The sequence below is a fragment of the Convolutriloba macropyga genome, chromosome 12, assembly GCF_964194025.1.
Source record: "Convolutriloba macropyga chromosome 12, txConMacr16.3, whole genome shotgun sequence".
Classification (NCBI taxonomy): domain Eukaryota; kingdom Metazoa; phylum Xenacoelomorpha; order Acoela; family Convolutidae; genus Convolutriloba; species Convolutriloba macropyga.
This window is the reverse complement of record NC_134479.1, coordinates 22,599,999-22,620,361: the sequence shown is the minus strand read 5'-3', so window position 1 is coordinate 22,620,361 and position 20,363 is coordinate 22,599,999. Positions and strand designations below refer to the sequence as shown.

General features: G+C 34.3%; 2 protein-coding genes across 2 annotated transcripts in view; both read left to right on the top strand.

Annotated features, from left to right (window-relative positions):
• The first annotated feature begins 7,353 nt into the window (after window positions 1-7,353).
• LOC142351019 (uncharacterized) overlaps window positions 7,354-20,363 on the top strand; it is a 179,842-nt gene continuing 166,832 nt past the window's right edge. The window contains exon 1 of the mRNA XM_075403072.1: window positions 7,354-8,194. Coding sequence (XP_075259187.1) covers window positions 7,594-8,194 — 601 coding nt within the window. The 5' untranslated portion in view covers window positions 7,354-7,593. The remainder of the gene's footprint in view (window positions 8,195-20,363) is intronic.
• LOC142351021 (neo-calmodulin-like) lies at window positions 9,320-18,573 on the top strand. The gene is made up of 3 exons (XM_075403078.1): window positions 9,320-9,735; window positions 10,004-10,217; window positions 18,343-18,573. Exons 1-3 carry the CDS (start codon window positions 9,590-9,592, stop codon window positions 18,463-18,465), a joined length of 483 nt encoding a protein of 160 aa, XP_075259193.1. The 5' UTR covers window positions 9,320-9,589; the 3' UTR covers window positions 18,466-18,573.

Genomic DNA, 20,363 nt, shown 5'->3' with positions numbered 1-20,363 from the left:
AACCTGCTAAATGAAATTGTGTTTGAACAATTTCTGATAGGAATAGACTGAAATCATTTTTTAAGATACTTTCGGGGTAAAATAATGTCATGGGTACGTAGTAAATGAAACCGTCAGTGTTCTGCAAATTTTATTGTTGTAATTTTGCACGCCATATAGCCTTTTATAGCCTTTGGAAGAAAATTGGAACGACTTAAGTTTTTATTTGCAATCCATTGTGAGGACTTGTATTAGTTCTGGAAATTTTTGAGATGCTGCAAATGTCTTGAATGAAGTAAATAATTGTTTTCTACTAGAAGCGCTCGTTTTTCAAGAACGTCCTATGTAAGGAAATATTCTTCAGATTTAACGACTTCGTACATGGTAAAAGTAATATGATAATAAGGAGGCTCGGTAATATGCGTTCGCACGTTCTGACCCCGCTCATCCTTATTTTTGTTTACTTGTGTACTAAATAATCAGAGATGGTAAACTTTTATTGAACAGTTCAGTCTCAAAAATCAATAGTTTTCTCGAAAACAAGGTGTCAAATTGTTCCAAATGCTTTAAAGTAAGAAATCAAATTAAAACACATTCTTGTAGGTATCCTTACACGGCTTTGCAGATAAGTGCCTAATGAGAATCCACGAAATTAAATTACAAAATCTGTTTCAACAAAATCTATTACAAAATCTGTTTAAAAATCATGAAACAAATAGTGTCAAAATGTCAAAAGTATTGAAAGATTTAAAATGACATTAATGAATTGATTCCATTAATGTTTTAAAATCAATGAATTCATTGATTCCGCGGAGAGCCAATGAGGACTGTGGCTAATAAAACTGTGACAAGAATACGAAAAGAACAGCGTATAAAGTTTAAATTTTTGGAAACTGCTAGGAGATAAAATAGTAAAAACGGAAGCCCGTAATCCCGTAAAGCCTTTCGGACTTGTCTCATTATTTTGGTTAAACAAGGAGGCTCGGTAATGTGCGTTCGCACATTAAGTTCCGACCCCGCTCATCTAATTGTCTACCAAATGAGGAAGAGATAAAAAAAAATTAACATATCAACATATCGTTCAACAAACTACTTAAAGAATAAAACAATCTACTCTAGAGAGCCTATGAGACCTGTGGCTACCATAATATGACTACCAGAAAAGACGGCATAAAAATCAAATAGTTGCAAATATTAATTACGACCAAAACTCCTTGTCCATTTTTTGAAAACCACTAATAACCAAATCAAAATGGCAACAAATAAAATTTATACTCAGAAGATTAAACGGCACTTTTTTGTAGCAAAATATGGGACTTTTCTTCAATTCTACTTGGCAACAAGTCGACTAGAAATGAGCAAAGGGGCAAAGTTTATTTAAACATTGCTTTTTTTAAAATAAGAATTACATTTGAACTGATTGGAAACATTACGCATCAATTGAAATCATGGAGAGAGTCTTTTTGACCTCAATAGAGAGCGACTGAGTACTTTCATTACGCAGGATATGTCATACGACTACAAAAAGAACGACAAACACAGTCAAAAACTAAAAATTTGCCCGACAAATTATGCACGAAAACGATGTCCCCCCAATCAATTAAATATTAAGCTGATCACTCAAAACAATTAAAATCTTCGTTTGCATTTTTTGAAGTTAACCACTTTTATAAATCAAATGACGCCCATTATTGTGACACTGTGAAAAGAAAATAAGAACCTACAGAAAAGGGGGCAAATATGCAAAAATCACGAAAATTGGTTTTATGAAAACTGTTTGTTCCAAGAAGAAAGACCATTTGAAGAAAATAAAACCATTATCAAGAGCAATTTATAGTTAAATAGATAAGTGATTTGAATTGTATATAGAGATGTTTAGCTACAATTGAACAGAATTAAAATTGGCAGATCTCAAAAAATCTATCTTTTTTTTATTAAAAACAAATATTTTGAATTTATAGCCAACAAAAGCTTTCGACTAATAGAGTAGACTAGAGTTTGTCTTGCAACTACTCGGAAAACTAATTGCGACTGTTATTAATGATACTAAATCATATGACTAAAATAACATTAAATACAAGCTGAACTAATAAGTTTCACAAACAACTTTACGAAACAACAGTTTTGAAGCCATTAAATTTATAAGATATCAACCGCGAGAACATGACATCTTCATTTGTGTATCGTTTCAACATCATAACGTCTTATTGTAAAATGAGTATCACAAAATGACAACAAAAAGAACCACAAAATCTAAAAAGTATCTAAACTTCACAAAATTCTTCTGAAACAAATTGTCTAAGCCCTGAAGACATCATTTAAAACGTTTATACAACATCAAAATTATTGTTTGATTCAACAAAACATTAAAAAGAGCTCTAAACAATTAGGCTAATTTACGAAATTGATACAACATTGTAAAATACGAAAAAAAACGCAAACCAGAACAAAAAGGGATAAGTTGAAGAAAACTATTACTCTTTTATTTTAGAAATTTAATTCGAAAGTCAAAACAACCATTAGCTATTTACCGATATCAGTTATTAGGTTCAATTGTTTATCTATAGTTGGCCACTGAGACCTTTAATTACACAATATTTGGCGTATGAAAACAAAAATTAGCAACAAATAAAGGGCAAAAATAAAAACTACCAATTTCTGCAAGAGAACGGTGTCACAGCCCTTCTAACAATATGTTATGAGAACAAAAAAAGTTCAATTTCAAATGTTGTAAAGTTTTTTCAGTTAGATTGTTAAATAATGTTAAATTTACAAAAGAAAAAAAAAACAACGACAAAAATTGGAAATCATGAACAAAATCAGAAAATTTTTTATGAAGACTCGTAGTACCAAAAGCAAGAAATCCTTCTGTTAAAACAATCGGCCACAAAATTTGTTTGTATTCTATACAGAGGAAAGGTTGGCCTATACTTACTGAGAATAATCAAAATGTTGACTAAATATTAAAAAATGACAAGTTCAAAAAATCACAGAAATTTTTTAAAAACAAATAGAATCAATAACATAAGAGACATTAGTTGAAAACCCAATGAATAAAAAAGGTTCACTTTCACTTCTTGAGGAAGAAATTTAAACTTTGAGTGGTTAAACTTAAAAATCAGACTGTCAAAAGAATAACAATTGAAGGCAAAACACAAGAATTCAGTTAAATTTTACTAAAACTCTTCCTCAAAGCCATAAAAAGCTTTTGGTTCTCTGAAAACTTATGGCCCTAAATTCACGTAACTTGGATCTGTCATTAACGGAGCCGTGAATAAAAAATACTGTCAGTAATTAACATTATAAAAACAAAAGCAAAATTTTTTGAAAAAGGCAGCATCAAAATAAAGACCAAAAAGTCTCTGATTCTAAGAATTCTCGATATTGTCGAACCTCTCTCTGATTTTGTCGCTCGCCCAGCAAACCGACCAAGTGTTTGCGAATTAGACCAATTGTTGAGTGGAATTCTTCAAATATATAAAAAAAGAACGATGCTTCTTGTATAATTATCGATTTAAATCTGCAAAAAAAATGGCAAAGTTTTATTTCCAGAAGGCTTTCATACGGCGCTTATTTGCAACTAGCACTCTTTTCAGATAAAGGAGTCTGTTTTAAGTTATCTAGGTCGCTAAGTCTGGCAAACTTTAACAAAGTGGACCAAAAAACATATTTTGCGCCATTTTTGATGAAAAAAGTTTGAATTTTGAAAATTTTATTTAAAATTTTAGCCAAAAAAACTTCAATCAAACAATTCAGCAATGCTTTTCTATCTCTAACGGTAACAACAACACTCTGCCGTTAAAAATTTTATCTTACTTTGAATCATATTAGTGAAATTGTGCCAAATTTTAGCAAAAATTACTGAAAATGTGAACAAAAACAGTCGAATGTTCACAAAATTTTAAACCTCGATAACTCCCTGTAAAAAACGATAATCGAAAAAATCTTTTTAATTCCGTATTCTACGCTGGATGGTTTTTTCAATGATAGCTTTCACAATTCTCTACGATGAATATATCGATCGGCCAAAATTGACTGAACAAAAAAGAAAACCCAGTTGAGTATATAGTTCCTCCCTCCTCACTAGTGAGGGTCGGAACAATAATAAGACACTAAAGAGAAAAACAAATAAGGGGCAGACTCTAAAAACTCACTAAACTTTTAATAAACTAGATAGTGATGCAGTCATTGAAACCAGAAACTTGCATCTGTAAACAATTAATGGGTCTGTCTTTCTTTCATTCGGAAGCCGTTGGGACCTCTGATTATTCGAACTAAGCGATGAGAGAAAGAAGAACAACTGGGCAACACTCAAAATTTCAATCAAATTTTTTCAATCAGAATATATAGAGAAAACCATTAAAACAAATTGCTATCAACTGAAAATAAAGAAATTTGCCTCACTGAAAACTCTCTGGGATTTGTCTCTGATGCCACTAAGATTGAATACAACGAAAAGTTTAAATAACACGGGTAAAACTCAAATTTCCTATTGTTTGATTCAAACAATAGCATCTATGCGCCATTAGAACAACTGTTACGGCTTCTCAATCATTTTTACAGCTTCAGAAAAAAATGAAGAGGAAAGCACGGAATAAGGAATTCAAGATGCCGCACGTAAAACAATCTCTCTCTGTAAACTTGACCGACCAACGATTTATGACTTCATTTTAAAGGCACTGTCAAAGACTTCATCAAACTAAATTTAGTTGACATAGCAATAATTTATCCATTTTAAAATTACCCTAGAAAAGACGCATTTTGGTTAAAAATCGGTTAAATTTAGTGAAAAGCAGACACAGTCTTAATTTCGAACACTATTAGGAAGCGGAAGTAAAATAGCCTTCTTTAATCTTAGGAAGATTGTTTCAGCTGTGTCTAGATCTACACAGAAATTAGGAACAAAAATTGCGTAAAAAGTTTATTTGGTGCTTTTTTCATTTAAGGAAAGCCGAATTTTCAAAATTTAAGCCACAGCAGTATTGAAAAAAGTTGAATCCCACAGTTTAAAAAACTTCCTGTACCTCCAAATATAACCCAGTAACACTATTGTTTACAATTGATATTTTTTGTTGACAAAATATATAAACATATTAGCAAAAATTACGGGACAAGGGAACAGTAATAGGCCTAATATTTACAAAACTTTAAGCCTCAATAACTTGGAAATATAAGAAATATAAAAAAAATAGTTACCTTTTCTACGGTCAGTGAGCTTTTTAACGATACTACTCATGTGTTTCTACGTCAAATATATCGAGAAAAATTGACTGAAAAACCGCCCGGTTCAGCGGAAAGCCCCCCCCCCCCCCCCTGAGTGGGGTCGGAGCCGGAACAATAATAATGTTAATTATAATAATGGTAATAATTTTATTTTGATGGTCAAGAAGTTTCAGCACTCATTTACAAAATGCGCCGCATTGTCCACAGAGAAACCGCTAATGAGGCATTGACCCGTTGTCAAGTGTCTTATAAAAAAAACAAAACAGCCACATTTTAAATTTAAAAATCAATTTATGCGTGAGGTATAGTATAGAATTTTTGCAAACAATTAAATAAAAATTTCTCTTGTAAATCCTTGATGTCGTAAAATGTAACTGCCTGTGAAGTTATATGTGTTATTGGATTAATAATCACAATTCTACTGGTTGTGGTAAAAATTGGCGGACCGCGTTTTTGCTGTGTGTGGACTTCTGGGAACTGGTTCTATTTGATACTCAATCTTGAATAATAAGAACCATATGTGCAAATCAGCTTTAATTTGAAGCTTTAAGCTGGTGTTTAAAAGTATCGTTTTTGGGATGCTCTAGCAATGTATGTCGACCAATGGATGTCGTTTTGCGTTCCCTGTAGGCTTTAAAACAATTCTTTAAAATAGCATATATTTAATTGCTCTCGAACGAATTTGTAGCTCTCTTAGCAATTGTTGTAAACGTGCTGGTCTTTTTATGCAAGATTTTCGCTTGACTATTTAGTGCCTTTCTTCTAGAACTTTCTTTGAGTTCTCAAGTGACTTTTTCACGCTTTTGCTATTCATTTTTGAGTGATCTCTATTGTTCTCACTCCGAAGCAAAGCTTGTTGCTAAAATAAAATTGAGTGCAACATAGAAACAAGAAGGGCCTGGTAGTAGAGTGTTCAGTGCTTCCGGTAAGGGAGCGGGAGGTCAGTTGTTCGAATCCCGGAGTGATCAATTATTTTTGCACCCATAAAGAAACTTTCATCTAGGCTACAGCCTCTGAATTAAGTTGTCTCACCTGTCGTTCGAGAGCAATTCTTCCGACATTAGTCGGTTTTTTAATTGCTCTCGAACGAAGTTCTACAGGTTTTTACTACTCGAAGAGGAGTATTAATATTGTACAGGTTTTTTAAGCTTACGCAAGTTTGTTCATGAAATTTTGAGTGTTGTTTTTGAACATTGACTTCTGTTTGAGAACGTTGACTTCTGTTTTTGAATATTGGACTTTAGCAGTAGCTTAGGTATTAATACATAGAAATTAAGAACTGCAGGTAATACTCAAGGTGAAAAGGTAATTATGAGTTTTCTTCCCGTAACCGTCTCTTCCACACTTACCTCAAACGCCCCATCACAAAGAAAACACCCTTTTCCAACTGCCCAGACCCCTAACTAAAAGCTGTGTTCTGATTTTCAAAACCATGTCCACAGTCTCATTAGGCTAATAAATTCTTCGTTATTTATTTTCTTTGATATTTCTTGTTTTTTGTAAGGTTAGGTCTGTAATCATATTGCACGACTCTTCGAGTCGTTTCCGGCATTCTACCAGCTATGATTTTTATGCAAAATTTTTTACTTGATAAATTTTGTGCTTTTGATCTACAGCATTCGGAGACTTCTCAGGTGATTTTCAAGCTCAATAAAAGTGATTGTTAGCGTTTGCGAAACAACGCACTTGAGAAACAACGCGGTTGTTGCTTAGTGGTTAAGATGTCTGATTGCTATCCTGGATTGTTAGCTGGTGTTTAAAAGTATCGTTTTGGGGATGCTAGCGTGGCATCAAATATACTAAATTTGCTTTTAAGTATGTTAGCAGTATTCAAATTGCAAATCAAACCTCATGAGCTTAAAATCCTTTTATAGGTCACTGAAGATCCTTATTGTTGATAAATGTAGGAGTGATCTAAAATTTTGTCGCAGATAACGCAGAAAATAGCTATTTGTTTTAAAGAGTAGATTAAACTCAGTTTTGAAACTATCTAGAGAACTTCTTGTTTGATAAGTCAACTGTTATTTGAAAATGTCTGATCAGTTGTAAAATGCAACAGTCAATGATGCGTTATCAAGTATTCTTAAAACAAACTTTAGAGTTGTCCTGGCTTCGCTCCAGTTATACGCATTAATAAAGAAAATGGTTTAAATTGATTTTTGAGCTGAATATGCTGCTGTTATATTTTTTGTACTTCAGTTAGAATGCACCTTTGTAGCACTGGACCATTCGGAGATCCAAAATTGATCAGTTTTGGATACCAACAGTCCAACCTCGATTATTTATTCACCTTTTAAACCAAAGTCAGTGTCTGAAACCGTTTTACAACCATTGGATAGTTTTTTAAATTGCTTTTACCTGCGCTGAATTAGTTCGGATGGAGAAGAGAAAATGAGTTATGACCGTGTTTCTTCAAAACCTCAGAAGAATGATCTTACAATTGGAGATGAGAGTAAAGAACGATCCAGCTATGGACCAAGATCGCCAAAATTGAAAGACATTCCCTTGCCTGGAATTCTTGCCAAGGAATCTAGTATTCCACCGAGTGGATTCTCCTCAAAATCCTTGCCCTCGGCCGCAGTTCCTCCGGAAAAGCCCTCAAATCGACGTACGGGCATCCCCCCTAAAGTCTTAAATATTCCATTACAAGCTATTCCATCTAATAATACATATTTTTCACCGACATCAATCACTCCAACGAATTCCACATTTCCTGCCTTGATATCTAACGGTGCCGAAACTAAAGTTAGCAATGGCAACATTCCTGTAACATCATCTTCGAATTTAAAAGATGCCAGTGATTGTAGTGAATTGTTTACAAGAGGTGAAGGAATTAAAAGCGTGTCCAATGTGACTGTGGGGATCGGCGGATATGACTTGACAGACGGCGGAACTGCAAAAATTACCAGAATTCTGAAGCGGAACAGTTACTCGTTTTCTGAACAAACGTCCAAGTTTCTGCCTGGGAATTTGAACCAGATTGCTGCCACTGGTAAGATGCATGTTTAAGTTTGAGAGAATTTCCATATTACGTTTTTATGCTCAAAGATAAATTCGTTTTTCTTATAGCACGTGAAAGATTGACATCTCGTTAGTTCTTGTTAATTACGAGAAGTTGGTCCTGTGCAAGTAGAGAATCAGAACGTGGAAAAAAGTTCTTATTGATGATATCAACCGAAAGTTTTTTTTGCTCAATCAGTTTGGACCAAATTATTTTGGATCTATTCTGTTCCCCCCCCCCCCCCAGTGCTTTTTATGACCCCCAGTTACAAATTATATGTTGTTATATAGCACGTTGCTATGTCAGAAAATAGCACGTGCGCCTGGGGGTCATAAAAAATTTATGCTCACTAAGCTGGGGGGGGGGGGGCGAAACAGAATAGATCCATTATTTTTTTGATGAAGTCTTGCAAACACCTTTTACCGGGAAAGTTAGTGATTATGAAGCTCTTAATTCGTTCATATGCTTAGTTCTGTATATAGTGAAGCCAAGGCATATTTAAGTTTAATTCCATAAGTTTCATTAGACCTGTTCAGATTTTCCATTACTTTTAAGGAATGATTTTGGGTCTATAGATTGTGAAGGCTTAATGTGAAGGATATTTTTGCCATTAAGTGTCCCATGTACGCTCATTTTTCACTCAAGATACAAATTTGTTGCTATATTATCCCGCTGATTTATGATTATGCTAAATTAATTTGAACTATAGGGTAAAATATTGGGTCAACTTTGGATAGTTTGTCGCCACATTTTAATTTCACTTTTTTAATAACGGTTTTACACATATCTATTTATTTAGTTGAGATGATTTTTGAACAAGTGAATTAAAGTTGATCACCCTATGGTTAAATTTTACCAGCCCAAAAGTAGAAACTTGCGAATACTGTTATTTGTTGATATTTTAAAGCTTAACTTTAAAAGGTCCCGTGAGCTATCATTGATAATAATTTTTAAAGCCTCTAAAATTGTGGCGGGTTGAATTTTCCCTTTTTTTCAAGCTGGCTTTCTGAACTCTGACGTATACTTTTTTGATCTTTTGCCAGAGCTTAAGACTACACGTGCCAAAGCAAACGATATAGATTTTCCGGTATTCTTTCATTTTTCGTTTCTGGCAAAGGATTGTTCACACCATTGTTGAATTAATTTGAATATATTTTCAACAAAGCGTTGATACTTTTTTAAATCTCTTTTCAAAACTGTGTGTATCGAAGTGTTGCATGGTCAGATTTGAAAACAGTCATATCTCAATTCAACAATAATTAAAACATAAATATCGAGAAACTCTGACCTAGTTCATTCTGTCTCCTCAATCAACAATAACTCCTTTATAACTCGTTATAACTTGGATCAAAGCGAAGTGAAGATAGAAGATATCTGACTATTAATATGGGTGATGCGTACAACATCGACCACTTTCCGTGGCGGAGTAAATTCACGGATGACAACATTGCCGAATTCAAGGAGGCATTCATGGAGTTCGATCAGGATGGGGGTGGAACCATTGACTTGGACGAGTTGGGATCTCTCTTAAGGTGAGAAACAAAGAAAATTTGCCGTATGTCAATAAATTGTTTATTGAATGCAAGAGCAGATGACGAGATGGCGTTATCCTGCATATTTATTGAGTGAATAACAAATCTTGGAGAATGAGAAAGAAAATGAATTTTAATGCGAGTCGCTCATTTATAATGTACGTATTACGTAACCAGTTTGTTTGCTTTTAACGATACCTTTGGAATTGTTGACTGTGGAAAGACTGGTTTTCTGCTCCAATCTGTTCTTAAAATGATCGAATTTCAGGAACCTTGGACAGAACCCTTCAGAAGAAGAGCTGGAGGAGATCGTCGCCGAGGCAGATGAAGATGGCAATGGAGAAATTGACTTTGCTGAGTTCTTGGGAATGATGGCAAGGAAGATCACGGAGGTTGAGGAGAACGAAGAAAAGATTCTTGAGGCCTTCAAAGTGCTCGACAAGGACTGCGACAACTTTATATCACCTGACGAACTGCGGCAGGTGTGTATGCCGTCGTTAATTAATGCTGGAACTATTTAAGTGCAACCAAAGATGAGTCTTTACCCATTGCAGCCCCCCCCCCCCAAACAAAATTATATCCCCATTATGGTATATTTACGATAATTGGCGGGGCTTTACATTATGTGACCTCAAAATGGGGGGGGGGGTGATGGGAAAGACGCCAAAATTGTGCTCTATAAGCTTAACATAGCTATGAGTTGGAGCTCTCATTTCTCAACGCAAACGAGCCAACTGCTTGAGAAAGGAAAACTCGAGGAATTGGAAAGATTGGCAATTTGGGTCAACGTAACAACTCAGAACCTGAACGCTAACCATCTATTTGTGTAAGATTTTGGTTACTAACTGCTCTCGAATGAGAAGCAATTATTGTAAACGTGTGCGTCTTTTTTATGCAAAATTTTCGCGTGACCGTTTTTGTGCTTTGACTTCTCAAGTGACTTTTTTACTTCTCAAGTGACTTTTCACTTATTTCGTCTTGGTTTTTGAGTGATTTCAATTGCTCGCACTCCGAAATAAAGTTTGTTGTTCAAACAGAACCCATTGCTAGAGATACGATGATCAGGCCCTGATAGTCGAGTGGTTAATGTCTCTGTCGCGGCAAAGGAATCGGAGTCAGGAGGATAGGGTTTGGACCCTACCTTGGTTTGATATTTTTGCACCCACAAGGAAAAAATAACGCCCCGCCTGTCATTCGAGAGGAATTTTTGCGACGTTAGCCGGTTTATGTTTATGCTTTTAAGTTCGTTTTTTGATCGTAATCAGTAGTGTGCTTTTTTTGTCTGACCTTTATTTGATTTAACTTTAACCGTGAACGAAGTTCAATTTTCGTCCTACCTTTTTCTGTGACTGATTTGAAATCTTTCTGGATGACTCATATGTTTCCCCATTCTTTCTGTTCCTTGTTTAGTTTGGGTCATTTTTCTTACTCATTTTCCGCTACTTTTAATGTTTTCAAACCTCATTCATAATTCTAACCAGCTAAACTCAAGTGGCGAAAGTTCACTGCTAAAAGTCAAATGAAAAGTGCGGCGAAATCTGTGTCAATTTTTCAGTTTTAAATCTTAATAGTGGTATATAATAACCCCCTAATGGCGTCATTTGGATCCCTTAGTTAACGTATGATCCCATCCTCTGTCCTACCCCCCCCCACGACAGGCAGGATGCAATCGATAGGAGCTCCCAGTAGTCTTTCGCGAATAATTCTTCCGACCTTTGTCGGTTGTTTATCGTGTCGAAGTTTGGAGACTTTTTGCGGTTTGTAAAAGTTGCGTATTTGTATTGTACACGTAAATTGTATTTGACGTAAATTGTAAAAGTTAGAATTTGGTAGTAGCATATATTTAATGTTTTTTGAAAGCCAAATTAATTTTGTCAATTTGATCGCTTTTTCAATTTTTAATCCGATCATAAATTAGCATGTTTTTAGTATGCATGACAAATTATTATAAATAGGATTTACTCGAGACTTGGTGGCCACCGTGCTGGCAATGTTAAAACGAAAGTGTGGGGTCGGTGGCCCACCCGGTCTAAAAACAGTAACCTATAGTAAAAAAAAGTTTCTCACGGTCTCAATGTGTTTTGGGTGATTTTCCGTACTTTCTAGTGCTGCCAGAAGACCCCTATAGGAGCCGAAGTTCATCAGTACATTTTTCAATTGAATTTCTCCATGGGTTTCTTGGTTTAATTTTAATCAGATTTTAAAATTTTTCTCTCCGTTCGGTGTTATTTTTGACGATTTATCTTATCAACAGTAACTTTTAATTTGCGGTCCCTGGGAATAGTTTTGCAACGACTTTTTCAACTTTTCAGAATTGCAGTTTTTTAAGTCAATTGTTAAAAAAATTGTATTATTTTGATGTTTTCTCTAACATTGTTGAATTTTTTGCATCATAATGAGCCTTTTCTCGCATCTCAAGACACTCCTATAAAACATCATCCTAACGTTACGAAGACCAATCAATAGGCGTCGTTTTGCATTCTCGAAGGACTGTAAATTTAAAAAAAATAGGAATTCAATTTAGATTCGTCTTCTAAAATCTTGGATAAATTTTCTAAGAAACATTTATGACTTAAAGCCTAAATAAATCTACCTTTTTTGAGAAATTGTGAGAAAAGATCAAAATTGCTTCAAGCTCTTCTACAAATATAAGGGTAATAGCACCACCGGAAGGGCGCTACCATCACCCCCTTTTCCCACAAATTTACCGAAAACTAATCAGGGAGTATCTTTTTGTGCATACTCTATTAAAACAGAACGTTTGGCCGCATGGACCAACACTTGACTAGATTTCTGCGCCTTCATTAAACATGGGTGTCAATTACAAACTATTGTCATCAGAGACAGCCACAGAGAAGTCTACTTTTTCAACGAAAGAAGACTTCGCCTTCTTTTTACTGATGCAGCACGCGATTAACAAATTACAAAGCTATCGAATTTTAATTCTAAAGATTTTTTTGAATAGGAAATTCAAATAAATTTTCTGTGTAAGGTTTTAGTTTTGCGACCTAGAATTCCATACTTCTAGATCACTACTAAAAGATGCTGAGTAAAACTTGTGGGTTCCTTTTAAGTCTAGAGGCAATAACTGAAGGTAGAATGGAAAAGGGAGCGTTTGAAACCAGCGTACCGTGGTAAATTAATTTTCTCTAATTTGAGATAGACAAACTTTTTTCAGAAGTGAGACAAATTTCATCAAAATTTTTGTTTCAGTTTTTCAATTTAAGCTCATTTTTTACTTCATATTAACTACTGTTGCTGCTCTTCCTCTGAAAAATAACCTCTGAATTCCACTCAAGCACATATTTAGCATCAGTGCGATTGGAATTGTATTTTATATTGGTTAAATCATGATATAAGACGGCAAGAAATCAGCATTGAGTCTAGTTGTAAATCAATTGTAATATAATAGAACTTACAAGTACTCCATGAAGTTTTCCCGTATGCTGCTATTAATGGATTTTTAATACGGCGTAATCAAGTGTCTTTTCTATTTTTCTTAAATGAGTAAAAATTGTTGTTGGCGTGCTCCAGGTCCTACTAGCGCATGAAAAGCTGTTTTTTAAGTAGTTCGTTCTCCATTGAATGTTTGCATAGTAGAAACATTCTCGTTCGGAGAAGCGTAGTTTAGAATTTGAATATATAATGCTCTTGTGGGGATGTAATTTATTGTTAAAGATTTTGCAAAAATGACATATTTTAAAATCGGAATATTTCTTAAATTTTTAATGTTGCTCTCTTTTGAAGCTTTGCAGAAATCGTTGAATTTGATTTTGGATTTATTCAGGTTCTATCTGTTGATTTTAATATGGCTGGTGACTTTTCTGTAGATTTTTCTTTTTTGCGGGCTTAAGTAATATATCACTTAAGAAAATTATAGTGTCATCGGCATACTGAACCATTGCACAAGTTTTATCACAGTTGAGCTGTAAGTCGTTAATAAGTTAAATATCAAGGGTACAAGGCACTACGTGTACAAGTATATGGAGTCAGATTCCACATTGTTCAACTTTTTTTTGCAACCAGTCTATTATCTATTAACTATTATCTATTAAAATATACATTATACTTCTTCGATAATGTTTTGTTTTGATGGGGGTGCTCGTGAGTTGAGTTCTAAGTAATCGTTCTATGATTTTTGAGAGATAAACTTGTAATTGATATGGGGCGATAGTTTTTAGGGATTTCAGGATCATTTTTTCTGTAGATCGGATAAACAATAGCTTTTTTTGCTCCTTTGTGAATTTTCGCTCTTTAGTAAATTGTTCAATGTAGAGTGTTATGTGTGTTTTCAATAAAGATCGTCCATCTTTCATAGCGCGTGCAAGAATGAAGTATGTTCTCATTGGTTTCTTCAAGCCTCATGGAATATTACGTACCAAAACTTATAAAAAATTAGGATTTAATTGTTGTAAGGATCATCATGTCTTGTTTTATCAAGATAATTGCCTTACTAAAAAAAATCAGTTATTTTTAAATTATCTAGTATTTAGTGTTGTATCTAGTATTTAGTTGTTTCGAGTTTAGTGAGTTTCCGAAGGAATTAACTAAAACGTATTTTGATCCAGATTTTGTTGAGTTTCTGCTGTGGTTACTTTTTCTGCTATTTGACAGGGGAATAGGCTTTTTTATTGTACGAGAATGGCTTATGTTTGTTGATGTTTTATCTCTAAGCTCAAAATATGACTGTAGAGGAGTTTACTGTGCTATGCAGAGTTTCAGATTATACACACAATTTGAATACAGTTCAGCATCATGAACCCACAAGGAGTTATTCCAGTCGACATTGCTTAAGCTTCTCTGATAATTTTTGATGATATTCTTTTCAATAGCCGCCGTCAGCCTCTCAACAGCTATTATTTAGGCGCTCTCTTTTTTTTCAATTCAAAGAATTTGAATTGTATTGGGGCGCTGTCTTTTTTAATTGCTCTTGAACGAAGTTCATAGCAATTATTGTAAACGTGTGTGTCTTTTTTATGCAAATTTTTCGCTTGACAATATTGCGTTTTTCTTCTAGAACATTCTTTGACTTCTCAAGTGACTTTTTCACGCTTTCGTTCATCATTTTGGAGTGATCTCTAGTGCTTCGAAGTTGCTAATATAAAATCGGTTGCAGCATGGCAAAATTACGTGACTCGCAGCGCAGTGATTAGTGCGGGTGGCCATGGATCGAGAGGTCAGTGGTTCGAATCCCGGCGGGGTCAACGTTTTTTGTGCACCAATAAAGAAAAATTGATCTAGACTAAAGACCATGAATTAAATTGGCTCGCCTGTCGTTCAAGAGCGATTCTTCCAACATTTGTCGGTTTATGTTTAAGATCTTCACACATGTTCATGATTTTAGAAGTCAAATTGGAGTGATTTTGGTCACGCCGAAACAGGAAGTGGAGCGAAAAAGCGACCGTTTTTGCGGCACGAAATTTTTCACTCAAATTTTAAAGTAGAGTGAGAAAACGGTGTATGAACAAAAATTCGCTTTCTCTCGAGTGGTTTTTTTTTCACCTGCGGCAATTTCACATTGATTTTTACTGTTTTTTTTACTGTCGGTTTTTTTTCTAAATGCATTTCCCAATTCACTCATAGTCCAGTTTAGGTCTAGTTTTTGTTTATTTTATGAAAATTCTTTGAACTGTATGTCAGGACTTGTCCTGCTATGCTTTTAAATACGCATTATCTTTTGATCACGTTTTTCGTTTTACATAAGTCACGATTTTCACGTTTGATTTCTGACTTACTTCACTCACTGTTTCAACTGAATGGATTTTAATTTTTTTTAACGCATTCAATTACGCAATGTGGTGTTTACTGTCAAAGTCAAAAGATTAAAATCAAAAGAGACTGGATAAACGGATAAAGCCTGGTTATTAAGTCATTGAAAATTAGATTATTGAAGCTCATTAGAGTGTCTGCTAGCTGACATTGGTATTGAGGTTATTAGCTTTCAGTTTAGAAGCTAAATTAAGTATATTTTTAGAATCCAATTGAAACTGCGCATCAAATTCGAACACTTTTTGACACTTGAAAAAAAATTTGGTCAGTTTGTCTGCTTTTTTTTTCTTTTTCTGTTTCGATCCCGATTTGCATCATGCGTATAAACGGCGGCTATTTTCCGGCAATCTGGTGGCTATGTTTGTGGTCTCAATTTTTTACTTGCAGCGTCTGCTTCCAATATTGCCTAGTCAATCGAAGGTCCGCTGTTGTTATATGGGTATTTATTTTTTTACTTTGCAACCATATGGTAAATTGTGGTTTCCAAGCATTTACGTTTAAGAGATTTTTAACAACTAATGTTTAAATGGCCAATTATAACTGTTTTCATTTTAAATTATTGATCAGTTGAAAGGTCAATATTTTCCCGAAACCATTTAATATAGCTTTTGTTTTGATTTTAAACAATGCGGATAAGAAATTTTGTTGATCTATTTTAACTTGCTCATTAACAGGTTTTGCTTGTTTCTAAAACTTTGAACGACAAAGATAAGATCTTCGAGCATATTTTTTCAAAATTGGGACCTGTAATATTTTAATGTCTCCAGATTTTCAATGTCTACTTTAGCTGTTTTTTCTTGGAGTTTCAAATGTTAGCGCTGTAAGTTTTTGAAACTTGTTTCTCTTTTCATGCTTTGAAATAGAGAAAGCACACTTCCTGTAGTTCTTTTATTATAAATATTTTTTGGAAAAGTTTTTGTTGAACCAATAGTTTGGAAAAATAGAATCAAATGTCTTTAATGCAATTTATGGAATTATTTTATTTTTAAATATATTTCAATAACATAAGCCATCTGTTGCTGATACCGGTTGGGTTAGTCAAGTGCCCGTTTTAATTAGATTCTTGATACACAAATTCTGCAATTCCAAATAAACGTTAAAATTTGAAACTAATCGGTCCTTTTTGTCTAGAGATTTTTGCTCACTTTTTTTCATAAAATTGACTTTCCGTGTTTTCTGATCAAAGATTTTCCAGTTCCTAGTTCTGTGTATAAAATTTTCGATTTTTGTTTATACTGGTTCTAGAACGCAAGAAATTATTTATTCGCAGGAAATTCCTTAAAGAATATCAGTTCAGCAGCATGCATTTCGTTTTACAAAATATCGATATGACAAAAGCCTAGATGTTTTGGATTTATTGCTCTCAGTTCAATTGACTTAAGTGCCAAATTAGAAATTTTGAAACTGATATTTGATGGGAATTTTGGAGAAGACGACATTCAAAAATGTATCAAAAAATTTAAGATGTCTTTACATTTATTGATTTGTTGAGAGCTTTTTTGATTTAAGGTTTTTTTAATGATGACTTTTTTTCTCTGTTGAAGATATAAATGGACTAAATTTCTCTGAGCTTTTTTTGAAACAAGACTTTTTTATTGTTTTTAATCATGCGTTAATCATTAGTTGATTTTATTTGTTTATTTTTAATTATTTCTCAATTCGTGATAAGTTTTAGCATGCAGCAAACTTTTTGACACTGTTAAAACGAATCCTGATGTTTAAAATTCCGTGAAAAACAGCATGAAATTTTTTGCACGTTTATAAAATTCGTTTAGTTCATTGCTCTCAAACAAAGTTTGTAGCAATTATATTAGTTCGGTGATCTTTTCTAATGCTATTTTTTGCAAGACTGATATTTCGTCTCAAGCTTTTATCTTTTCGTCCTCAAAAATGGGATAACAGGTAAAGTCCGGAGGTCATTAAGTGGATGAGCAGCTCTCTTAGAGCCTTACGCCTTACAAATCTCTTAGTATGCGATTCGCCGAATGCGAAGAGACATAAACTCGTGGTTTCAAAGGTGGATCCTAATCTTGAGATTTTGACCTTCTTTTGAGTACCAACTCCCCCCCCCCTCCACCACCGCCTTCATCGCCTTGTCCAGCCCTCCACCACCTCTCAGCGTTGACCCCCACGCCAACGCTTGATCCCCATTCCTGTCTGCTAGGGTCACAAGCCCCAACTGGCAACTATTGATGTCAAACGCTTGCTGGTCGTTTGAGTGCAATTTTTTGGACATTAATTGTTTGTTAGTTTCTCTCAAGCCGTCAAAAGACCTGACGTTTTTTTGAAGTTACATTTGATTGTGATATATACTGACTTTCCAAGTTTGTCGTAGCCATTCATTTTCATTGCAAATTTCATTGCCAATCACTTTCATTGCAAATTTCATTCCCATTCACTTTATTGTTTTTCACGTATTACGGGAGCAATTCTGGAATTTTCTGACTACTTCTACAAGTGTCTGTTTGGTAGTCTCAAAAAGTCATATTTGTGGCATTTGTTTTGTCGCGGCGCAACTGCATGATACCGAAGTATTGTTGACCTTTGTTTATTGTTTGCCAAATGTCCTAATATTTTTCTGAAAATTGTTCAAGATTGAATTTTTTCGAACAAGACTTGTCAAGTCATAATTTGTTAACTAAGGTGGTCTTTTTGTTTTATCGCCTCTCGTTCAGTTTTACTTCAACAAATGAAAGCGTTAAAAAGTGGTTACAACCACGGTTTCGTTCGGAAAAAAAACTAATTTTTCTCGATTTTTCTCAGTTTTGTCATAGGTTTCGGCCAATGTTTTGTCAGGTCGGGACATAGTCGCCAGCCAATTGATTGATGCCATTTAAGGTGATGGCCATGTTGGGAGAGAAAATGACAGACGAGGAGGCAGCCGAAATGATTAAAGTGGGCGACAAAGACGGAGACGGACTTCTTTCATACGACGAATTCCTCCAACTTATCAGAAGTTAATAATAGCAAAAAAACAGATCGAAACTGATGTTAACTCGAGACGTACTTTAATAACACAGCAACAAATGCTAACAATTTTGGAAAAAAGATCAAAATTTTTTGACAGTATCTTTTTCACATAATTATTGTCGGGGTCCCGCAAAATAGGTCTTCTACTTAACGTATTCGGCGAATAAATATCTCTAGAAAAGTTTGATCTCATAGAAACTCATCAAGTCCAAATTCGTAACTGTTCCAAACACCGTCACTAATTACATACACCTTCTTTAATTACAAACTTGCGGCAGCTCATGTTACCCGGTCAAGTGTAGAGTACCTAACTGAAACGTTTTTTTTTTTCAATTTATTTTTTCCGAGGAGTCATTGAGGTTCAGATTTGACGTGATTTTGCTCACTTTTAGCGTAATTAATTGCGCAGTTAAAAGAAGTTCAAAGCAATTATTGTAAACGTGTTGGTCCTTTTTTTAATGCAAATCTTCCGCTTGACCATTTTGCGCTTTTCTTCAAGAACATTTTTTGACTTCTCAATGACTTTTTCGCGCTTTCGTTCTTTATTTTTAAGTGACATCTATTGCTCTCACTCCTAGGTAAAGCTTGCTGTTTATATAAAGTCGGTTGCAGCATAAGAAAAAAATACGGGCAAAATAGCACAGTTTGCATTGCATATGGTTATGAAGCGGGAGGGCAATGGTTCGAATCCCGGTGGGGTGAAATGTTTCCCACCCGCCTGTCCTTCGAGATCAATTCTTCCGACATTAGTGGGTTTATGTTTTTTGTTCAATTTAAGATGTTTTTGCCAAATTAATTATCCTGCTAATATTTGGAACCATTACGTATTTTTATTACTCTCATTGATGACAAGTCTAGTTTTAGTCTCATCGTGGATTTTTATAACTAAAAGGATCGAGATTGTATGGGGGTGCTGTATTTCAAAATCTTTTCGTATTTTATTTCACTTTAGTTAGACATGTCAGTTCTCCTATCAATTTTCAATTTATGATACATCCATTCAAGATCAAATAGGGCTGAATGATCTTCAACTATGTTTATCAGAGTTCTTTTTTGCTGTTTTTGTGATCATATGACTTAGTCTTATTAATCAAATGTACACTTGGATTCCTAAAGAGGCATAACTGAACTTAACTAAGGCTATCAGCTGATACCTAATGCCTCATCACTTTGAAAACATTTGTTTTCAAAAAATATTATTTTTGGAACTTGCCGGTTTGTGTTCTTATTTCTGTCAATTTGTAGCTTAGTCACATTAATGATAGTTTCCATTCTCTTTCTAGGGAAAGAAAAAGCAATATTTCAAGCTGTTTTGGTTTTTTTACTTTCTGGTTTTAATTCTTTCATACTACAATTTTTCATACTAACATTTTTCAAGATTTCGTGATTCTTGGTTATTCGCCCGTATTTGTGCTTTTTTTGTGTCTTTTCACATAATGACTTGCTCATTGGCGTTGACAGGAGGCCCACATATCATATTTAATGTTTTATTCGAATGGCTTAATTGTTCTTTTTGAACAAGCAGCATTGTTGTATATTTTACTAATTGTTTTGGTCGTGATCAATGCGTCAATTTCTAGGTGGTTATAGAGAAATTTACTCGATCAAAGTTGCGCGAACTTAAGCAACTGCTTGTGTTCTTACCACATTATCTAATGTCTGCTTAACTACATTTGTTAAGCAATCTGTGGGTAATCAATAATTCTACCGACAAGCTTTCAACCTCTTCACAATTTACTAAACGAAATAGTTTATCATTTTATTGTCGATTTGTTCTCAATTTAAATAATTATTTTAGGTTTTAATTTCTCTCGGATACAATTTGAAGCAATTATTGTAAACGTGTTGGTCTTTTTGTGCTAAAATTGACTTTTTCTGTCTTTTTGGTT

Excerpts from the sequence above, each read along its gene's own strand:
- LOC142351021 (XM_075403078.1), top strand. The coding sequence starts at position 9,590 with ATGGGTGATGCGTACAACATCGACCACTTTCCGTGGCGGAGTAAATTC. Across the intron at positions 9,736-10,003 it reads GAGTTGGGATCTCTCTTAAG|GAACCTTGGACAGAACCCTT; the intron begins GTGAGAAACAAA and ends ATCGAATTTCAG. Across the intron at positions 10,218-18,342 it reads CACCTGACGAACTGCGGCAG|GTGATGGCCATGTTGGGAGA; the intron begins GTGTGTATGCCG and ends ATGCCATTTAAG.